The sequence below is a fragment of the Gobio gobio genome (assembly GCF_949357685.1).
Source record: "Gobio gobio genome assembly, chromosome: 12".
Classification (NCBI taxonomy): Eukaryota; Metazoa; Chordata; class Actinopteri; order Cypriniformes; family Gobionidae; genus Gobio; species Gobio gobio.
The window spans coordinates 22,997,980-23,008,280 of NC_137105.1; the positions used below are offsets into that span (position 1 = coordinate 22,997,980).

The 10,301-nt window shown below is 38.8% G+C and overlaps 1 protein-coding gene across 1 annotated transcript in view; it reads right to left on the bottom strand.

The window, feature by feature from the left end:
- Window positions 1-6,406, bottom strand: part of kif26aa (kinesin family member 26Aa) — a 28,612-nt gene extending 22,206 nt beyond the window's left edge. The window contains exons 1-2 of the mRNA XM_079831469.1: window positions 5,619-6,406; window positions 1,304-1,493 (exon numbers count right to left, since the gene is read on the bottom strand). Of these exons, the coding sequence (XP_079687595.1) occupies window positions 1,304-1,493; window positions 5,619-5,635 (207 nt within the window). The 5' untranslated portion in view covers window positions 5,636-6,406. The remainder of the gene's footprint in view (window positions 1-1,303; window positions 1,494-5,618) is intronic.
- Window positions 6,407-10,301: the final 3,895 nt, after the last annotated feature.

Consider the following 10,301-nt stretch of genomic DNA (forward strand, 5'->3'; position numbering starts at 1 on the left):
ACTGGCCAGACACTGAGAATTATGGTGTTTTTATAGGCAAAACAAATGGTCAACTCATCCTTGTATTGTCTGTGAGACTACATGATGGAGATATACAAATTCACAATATATCGGCTCCATAACGCTTATTCTCCAAGACATTTTTAACATTTAATTGGCATTGGTTCATTGGCTGATATTTAATACTGTTTTTACATTTATATTATGTCATCTAACGCTTAAAGTTAATATTTAGTTAAAAACACAGTTAAATGAAATTTTAAGCAAATCTCAAAATTAATATTAATTTTCATACTGTACATTACATTTGTGGGTATATAAATTGGGATGTCTAAAATTCACATGTAGAATTTCAATCAATTTATTTTAGTTTTTTAGTGTTTTATCTTTTAAATTCAGACCAGTTCCATAGACGTTTAATATCTGCCATTTATCGGTTGTCAGCCATAATAATTATTGGCTTATCGCCTCAGACAGAATTCGAATACTGTGCATCCATAAGAGAGATGTACAATTATATTAGTCTTATTAGTTTAATCTACTATTCTGTAATGCTCACAAACAGACAAGTTTTTATACTAAACTTTAGCATTGATACTAAACAACCAGCATGAGGCAGCAGGGATGTCAGTTTGCTAATATTATCCCTGCAATCTTAAAACTGATTTATAGGGAATCCTCAAACACAATAATCCAGATTAAAAAAGTAATGCTCATAATTCTGCTGTTCAAATAATACAAGAATGAGACACAGAAATGGCCACTGGGCTATCATACGCATTTTTACACTCAGACTGCCCAGCACTAATACACAGCCCTATTCTGAGAGAGAAATATGTCTTTTATCCAAATGCCTCCTGATGTCATTCTCTGACCCTTCTGTTTTCATACATTGCTTTTCTCACTCCCACGGCCTATCAGTCACTTACAGCAAGGAATGCTGTCTGGCATTCCGAAGGAGCTTCTTGGAATTCCAACAGCCTGGGAATAAGGACAACTGGGCCAACCCATGCTGTCACACACAGTCTGCTTTGATGGTAACCCGAGAACTAGCCAAATTGATAAACCCACTGAGAATTCTTGAGCAGAGGGCAGCCAGAGGTTTACACATGATGTCATTTTATTAATAAAGACGGAAATAGTTTCTGCAATTAAGAAGTATAAGCTGTCATGTTAACATGGCTTTACTTATTATTCACTTTGTGATTACAATAATCTTGACAAAATGTTAGTCTTGGATCAGGTTTTATAAACCAAAAAACCTCTGAAGAACTGGCAAAGGTGAAAAATGACTTTACTGTACCTTTCCCATCCCAGGGCTGTCCTTAGCCTTTGACCCTGCCCTGAGGAGACATGGGGGTACAGGTGGGGGCGAGAGCTGCAGGGCAGCGCTGAAGCCATCAGTGTAGAAGAACGGCTCTTCTGGGTCAGGTGGAGAAGGAGGAAGCGGCTGAGGCTTCTTCCGTTTGGAGAGGTTCAGCTTCTGGGCAGCCCTGTGAAAGAGCAGCAAACAAAAAGTTAGTAATGTCCAGGAGGCTTCCCATTAGCCCTGCATTGCTATACGGCTCCAAATCTGTCCTTTAAGATTTTAGATAAACAAATTTTTAATGGATTGAGTTCCCATGTCTATGACAAACCAGCAGCAAAGAATATGATTACAACTAAAGCTACATGATTTATACACAAAGACTTAAAGGCTGCATTTATTGTATCAAAAATACAGTAAAAACAATACTGTGAAATATTACAACTTAAGTGTTCTACTTTGATATATTTTGCAATGTAATTTATTATTGTGATGGCAAAGCTGAATTTTCCACAGTCATTACTTGAGTCATCAGTGTCTCATGATCCTTTAGAAATCACTCCATTCTGATATTCTGATTTGGCACACAAGAAACATGTATTATTATTATTATTAATGTAAAAAACAGTTGTACTGCTTTTATTTATTGTGGAAACTGATGCATTTTTCCAGGATTCTTGATTCTTGAAAAACAGCATTTATTTGGAATGTAAAAATCTTTACAGTATTTTTTTATTCAATGTAATTCACTGCTTTGCTGAATAAAATGTTTGATTTAATAAATAAATACAATTCTTTCTGACCCCAAGCTAAATATGCAAAAGTGAAAAGTAAACAGAGAGTGGGATGCAGAAGGCCACAGAGAAAAATTTGATAGAAAGTCTTAAAAGAAAAGACAAAATTGTTCCTCATCTAGCTACAGCGCATCCGGAAAGTATTCATAGTGCTTCACTTTTACCACATTTTGTCATGTTACAGTCTTATTCCAAAATCGAGTCAATTCATTATTTTTTTCCTCAATTCTACAAACAATACCCCATAATGACGACATGAAAGAAGTTTGTTTGAAATCTTTGTAATTTTTTTTTTTTTTTTTAATCACATGTAAATAAGTTTTCACAGCCTTTGCTCAATACTTTGTTGAAGCACCTTTGGCACCAATTACAGCCTCAAATCTTTGTTTATATCTCTGTACATTGCTGCATTCATCTTTCCCTTGATCCTGACTAGTTTCCCAGTTCCTGCCGCTGAAAAACATCCCCACAGCATGATGCTGCCACCATCATGCTTCACTGTTGGGATGGTATTGGCCAGTGCCTGGTTTCCTCCAGACATGATGCTTGCAATTCAGGCCAAAGAGTTCAATCTCTGTTTCATCAGACCAGAGCATTTTGTTTCTCATGGTCTGACAGTCCTTCAGGTGCCTTTTTAACCCTAACCCTAACTCCAGGCAGGCTGTCATGTGCCGTCTGATCACACTAACATACAGGCCTGATTGGTGGAGTGCAGCAGAGATGGTTGTTCTTCTGGAAGGTTCTCCTCTCTCCACAGAGAAACAATGGAGCTCTGTCAGAGTGACAGTTTGGCTGGGTGGCCAGCTCTAGGAAGAGTCCTGGTGGTTCCAAACTTCTTCCATTATGATGGAGGCCACTATGCTCATTGGGACCTTCAATGCTGCAGAAATTTGTATGTACCCTTCCCCAAATCTGTGTCTCGGAAGTCTACAGACAATTCCTTGGGACTTCATGGCTTGTACTCTGACATGCACTGTTAACTGTGGGACCTTATATAGACAGGTATGTGCCTTTCCAAATCACGTCCAATCAACTGAATTTACCACAGGTGGACTTCAATCAAATTGTAGAAACATCACAAGGATGATCAGTGGAAACAGGATGCACCTGAGCTCAATTTTGGCACGGCAAAGGCTGTGAATACTTATGTACATGTGATTTTTTTTTTTTTCAATACATTTGCAAATATTTCAAACAAACTTCTTTCATGTTGTGATTATGGGGTATTGTTTGTACAATTGAGGGGGAAAAAATGTGAATTAATCCATTTTGGAATAAGGCTGTAACATAAAATGTGGAAAAAGTGCTGTGAATACTTCCCGGATGCACTGTACATAAAATTGCTGACAACAGGTAGTTAAAATCTGAAGAAGAAAAAATCTCATATACAGTTAATGGTTCATAAAGACAATGTTATTTCTAAAAATGCTAAATGTTTAATCTAAGAGTTATGGTTAGGCTGAAGTAATTATAATAAGCTGCATAGCCAAAAGTATGAGGAGACTCCTTTGGCTTTCCAATTAAGTCCAATTTTAATGTTACACCATGCAATGGCATTCTCAAGAATTGTGTGCTTCCAACAGTTTGTGGAACGCCCTTTACAATATAGAAATGTTTTGAACACCTTTGGGATGAATTGGAACATTGAGTCAGACCCCATTACCCACTGGCCTCACTGTGTAAAAACCTGCATCCATGTTCCAACATCAAGTGGAAAGCCTTCCCATAGGAGCAGAACCTTTTAGGAAGGACAGGATAATGAAAATGAAGTGTTCAACAAGCACATGTTGGTGGGGTGTTTGGCTGCCCACGTGCTTTTGGTCATAGTCATGTATGGTAATAGTAAAAAGATGCAGGCTACCTAAAGCTGTGTGTGTTTTCCAGCTCACATTTATGTCTTTATGCCTGTTGGCATGAGGCTGAAGGGCTTGAGTAGAAAAGATTGAGCTCATTAAATGTCTCACTCTTCCTCACATCCTTTCTCTCTCTCCCCCCTCCAACTCCTTCAACACAGCCTCTTCAGGGGTGAAAAATCACACAGAACACTGTGTAATTACAGTCTCCATGAAGGACACAAGAGGAGGCCCCCACAGGAAATGTGTATGTGCTACGCATTATAAGGTGTGAGTGGGTGTGTGTGCAAACACACACAAATTACAGAAAGAAATTAGCACTGAGCCATGTATGTTTAAATAGGGAATAAAGCACTATTAAATTAGCATTTTTGGGTAAATTGAGAAAATGTAATGTCAATAAATATATCTTACGAGCTGTGAAACTGTTTTGTTTTTTGCATCTATTATTTTTTTTATAAAAACAATACAAAATAAATCATAATATAGCAATAGATTATAAATAATACAAAAACAAACAAACAAATAAACCAGCAGGGCATTTTATTTTCTCACCAAAGCCAATCTTTATACTCATTTGGCATTTGTCAAGTGTTAATTTTAGACCCTGGGTGTGAATGAGGCAGAGAGACTGAGAGTGAAAAAGGAGAGCTTGTAAAAAGGGGCATAAGAGGTTGAAAAAAATACTTGAGTGAGAGGAGGAGGGTTTTAATAATATTAAACCCATTTGAAGACAAAGCCTCTTTTTTGCCTCCTCCTCCATACACCTCACCTATTCACACACACACACACACACACACACACACACACACACACACACACACACACACACACACACACACACACACACACACACACACACACAGCGCCTCCTCTAACATAAAGAGGAGACCTACGCCCACATGTAGGGCAGAGAGCCGCATTCACAGCGTCTGGCTGCACGACAAATGCCTTACAAGCTCCTTATGAAGCACAACACAGTCACACACACACACACTAGCAAAAGATTGAGATATCAGTCAGAAGCGAACTGAGGTGAGTGACCAGAGTGGGAGAAAAGCAGCATGGTAGAGTGAACTCCGATATGCTAGGCTGGGCTTTATCCAGATGCACCCACCTGTTAAATCTCCCTTCCCTGCCCTGCAGTGAGCAGTCTCCCTCTGGATTTGCTATCGCTGCTAGTTTTACTGCAGGTGAGGTTTTAGGGTTGCAACTGAGAGCAAACCAATGCACTGTGGTTACTAAAGCACTTTTATGAGCCTTTTAGGTTTTTAGGTTAACCTTAATGAGGCATACTTTGGTGCTGCACAATGGAGCACATTAGAGGGATAGTTCCCCCAAAAATGAAAATTCTGTCATAATTTACTCACCCTGTAATTCCAATCTAAACCTATATGAATTTCTTTCTTTTACAGAATAAAAAAAATACTTAGAAAAATGTATCAGCATTGTTTTGGCAATTAATTGCTCATATTCTTTTGTGTTAAGCAGAAGAAAGAGGGCGATAGAGGTTTAAAAAGACTTAAGGGTGAATAAATAAGAACAGAACTTACATTTTATTAGAAGAGAACCTGGGAATCAAACTCACATCAGTTAAGCTGCACATACCGTGCAGAAAAACATGTAACGGTAAATGAACAACTCAAAAGAGTACACTATACTTACAGTTCTCTCCAATCCATTATCTCAGTTCAGAGGTCATAACAGCACAGCAGTGAGAAAAGCAGCTTTTTAACTTGTTCATTCCAGACCCCGGTAAGAGCACTCCACGGCTCCCGGCACGTGTGAGAGCAAGGCGGGGCGGGTGAGGAAGGCGTGCTGGAGATGGGGGGCTAGAGGTGTCTGCTGGAGGACGGGGTGATGTGATTACTGTCACTGTCATCAGGGGTCCATTTCATGCAAAATCCCAGATGATGAAGTGGGTACAGGTGCGACGAGATGAGAGGGGCAAGAAGCAGATGTCAGAAACGCTCATGATGACCCCCAAAAGTTTTCTGCAGAACAGACGGGTAAGTAGCGCTCCTGCAGTGAAGCATTTTCCGCCACACTCTATTTCCACAGAGCGTGTCACCAATGGTTGACTTCTCAAAGTTTAGCTCTTCCGTTCACCTGTCGGAAACTGATGTGTTTGTAACCCAAAATCAACTTTCCATCTTTCTTTTCCACTTCCCTCCAAGGTAGCCCTCACTTCACCTCTGCATCGAGGCTGGGCGGGGGCATCGTCCCTCTCTGCTGCGCTTCTTTCCTCCGCTCTTTTGCGTTCCTCTCTGCCACTAGCCCATTGACAGAACTCCCAGGGAAGACAGCGGAAAAGGCAAATCCCCTGGGATGAGGGGAAAAAAAGACTCGATTCCTGCTTCTGTTGTTGCTGGGAAACCCTGGCAGAAGTCCAATGGTCCTCTCCGTCTACTCTCTGCGTCTCTCCCTCAATCTGGCGAGTCGCTCTCACCTTCTCCCTCTCGCTTTGCTGCACTCGCTCTCTCCTCTCCTCAGCCCAGCCCCCTTTGCATTCCCCTCCCAGACACAGTGTCAGTACACAGCTGCTGTGCAAAGCGCCACTGATAGGCAGCATGCTCCACACACACTTGTCTGCACGCACACACACACACACACACACACACACACACACACACATTCTCTCTTTCAATCACACAAACACACTTCGCTGACGCTGACGTGCAAAGCATGCACTTTCACACACACTGGCATGAATACTTCATGAGTGCAGAGGAGCCCCCTTTCCTCATTCTGCTGGACTTCAAAGAGACTGAGTTAGTGTGTGTGAAACAGAAGCAAGGAAACAGTATAATAAGTGTCTTCCTGCTCTTACACATGTGTCAATCCGTTTCCTATTATTAACATAACAAAAAGAGACCAAAGAGCTTAGATGAAACCTATTACAGATGATATTGTGACAATTAGGTCTGTAATCTAATCTGTACTTCTAAAACAACATTGGACCCCATTGACTTTCATTGTATGGACAAACAAAACAAAAAACACTGAGACATTTTCCAAAGTATTTTCTTTTGTGTCCCACAGAAAAAATAAAATCATACATGTTTGGAATGAAATGAGTGTGACTTGTCGTTTTTTGGTGAACTGTTCTTTTTAGGAAGGTGATTAGCAGAATACAAATAAGGGCTGGTTAGATGGATGGATGGCAGCACGGATGGATAAATCAATGGCGCAAGATAAAACAAACAGGTGGGCTGCAAGATGTTAATGAGGACATTAGCCCGCAAGCAAAGCTACAGACCTCCACTGCTTCACTAATAGTCAGAAAACAATACTGTTAACTATTAACTATGCAGACCCAGCCTTTAGGTGCTCGGGGAAAAGAAGAGTGCCAATTAACATGTAATATTTATGTGTGTGTGTGTGTGTGTGTGTGTGTGTGTGTGTGTGTGTGTGTGTGTGTGTGTGTGTGTGTGTGTGTGTGTGTGTGTGTGTGTGTGTGTGTGTGTGTGTGTGTGTGTGTGTGTGTGTGTGTGTGTGTGTGTGTGTGTGTGTGTGTGTGTGTGTGTGTGTGTGTGTGTGTGTGTGTGTGTGTGTGTTTGGGATGATGAATTGGTGAATGAGGTGGAATGAAAGAAGAGAGATGTTCTGTTCCAGCAGAAAGTATGACATATAGCCTTGCAGGACTTAGTCTGATAGCTTTGTCCAATAGTAGATTCACCTGCTCTGAGTCGCCATTCCCTCAACAATATGAAATATGGCCATTGGTCAAGCTGACAATGCAATAAACTCATATAACTTTGTGTTTGCAGGTGGGTGAGAGTTTGTTTCAGTGTCTCTCCACATTCGAATCTCTCCAAAAAAATTGTTGATCTTTCCAGTTTTTTTTGTATTATCAATCAACAAAGATGTGACAAAATGTTTAAATGCAAACAGCAGCCCATTTTATTCATATAATTTATTCAAAAGGAAAAAAGATTTACCCTTCAGAAATCAGTTGATTTGGGGCTCAAGACTTATTTTTATGTTCATTTTTATGTGTTGAAAACAGTTGTTCTGCTTAATATTTTTGTGGAAACTGTGATAGTAAGTAAAAAAAAAACAGCTTTTTGTCTTTACTGCCCCTTTTTATCAATTTATTTAAAAAAAAATCGTAACTGACCCCTAACTTTTGAACAGTAGTGTACATGCATTAAAATAGTAAATAAGGTACAGTTTGATTTAATACTGACAATTGGCATCTTGCTGGAGTCTCGTCAACCTACGTCAAGCAAGAGCCAACTTTGCAACCTGGTCATTATCTGAGACAGGTAACTTAAGGACAATTTGTCACCAACCTCTCTAATCCCGTTCAAGCCTTTGTCTTGAAGCTCATTATGTGACTAGACGTATAACACATCTTTAATTCCCCACACTTCATTCCTCTCTTTTACTCTCTTTGCTTCAGTCTCCTTGGATCAAAAAAAAAAAAATCCAAATCCAAAAGAAAAAAACTTATATGTAAAGAATTTCTTTCTTTCTTTTCAAAAAAACATAACACCAATAACCTTCAAAACTTTGAAGGATTTTCAGTAAAGGCTTTGTCGAGCCAACACCAATGTTTGCCTTGATAAACTTAAACAGACTTTCTTAACTGTGGTTTTACTTACAGGCTTGCTGAGAAGTTCTGTTATATTATATTATATTATATTTTAAGACGTGTTCCTGTTAACATCATGCTAGTCTACAGTATGAGGATTCTTTCAAAATTTTTCCAAGTGTATAATATCACTGAAATTACTGGACAAATGGAAATGGAGTGATACATAATAATGCACCTCAAAATAGCCCAGTATGAGTGGGAAAACTTTTAGCTATAAGTTATATATTTAAAATACCAAGTTCAGTCATGAAACTCTAGATGGCGCAGGCTGATGGGTCCTCAAAATACCTGATAATATTTACATCGTTAACTACATGGCAGACTACAAATTACTGATTGGCTCTGGTCACATATGCAGCCAACGAGTTTGCTGCTCAACATTTAATTAACTGGTTAGCGTTCACCATAGCATTTGCAGCCCAAACTGAGTTTCTGCACCACCTTCCCCAGCTCCACCGGGAACACACCACAAGAGTTGCAGTTTTGAAGATGCTCTGCTCTAGCACATCAACTTTGAAGACAAAATGTTCACTTGCTGCCTAACCACCCACTAACGTGATGAAGTATCAGATACTCAGTGTTATTCACTTCACCTCATAATGGTCATAATGTTATGCCTTATCGGTGTATGTATAAAAAATTCTCACACTGAATCGATATAAGGCAAGCTGAAGATTAAGACTTCCAGCAAAGATTACCAGAGCTCTACAAATTAAAACAATTTAAATATAGACATTTAATCACTATCTGATTATTTATTAAATATTTTTTATACAAAGTGACCTGACTGGACGATAATTATTTTATGCTATAGCCATTAACACCTAATTTTATTTAAATAATTAAAAATTAATAATAACATAAAATAAATGTTGTAAATGCTACAGGTGAAATATTAACTATAAGTGTTAATTAATCATGAATAAAGTAATCCCAAAACTAGTTAGGATTAGGTAATCCCAACATTAGTTAACAAAGGCGACCCAAATAACATGATCTGTTTTACAGCATTTATTAATCTTTGTTAATGTTAATTAAAACAAAAAAAATAAATCTTAATTGTTTGTTCATGTTAATTACATAACTTGTGATTTTGATTTCAAATGCATTAATAAATGTTGATCAATTCATGTGAACATGGATTAATACATGCTGTTCATTGTTAGTTAATGTTAATGAGACCTTATTTGTTACCAAACATACAGATAAACTATTTTAAACTATTAAATGAAAAAAAAAAAACTCTGTCTTTGTGTCCTACAATGTACAATAAGTTGGTGGCATTGTTATTTAACATAAGACTGCATGGTGTTTGGTATTCCTTCAAAATGCATTTGTGACTGAACAAGGCTAATCCGCTGTGCAGTTTCTTTCCTTTAAATCTCAGGGAATATAGGCTACTCAATCTCTTAAATTATGAAAATAAAGTCCTCCTCCTCAGTCATGGCATGCAGGGTCTCTTTCATTTCAACTATATTCCCTTGGTTACAATCAGCATGAAGCCACTGATTCATATATGACACACCATTGAGAGGCTTCAATGCCTATGGCTAGAAAAAGATCAGCTTAAAGGGCACTGGGGCTCAATAATTGCTGTGAAATCTAAATGGTGTACCCAAAACACCACGACATCACTCAACACCTTCTACTTCTTCCCGACACCTGTGTTACCTGCTGAGCTGCCATGTTCTCACTCGTTCAGCTCTTTGTCTTAATGTTATATGGCAGCTGCTTTGAGCTCTTGTCAT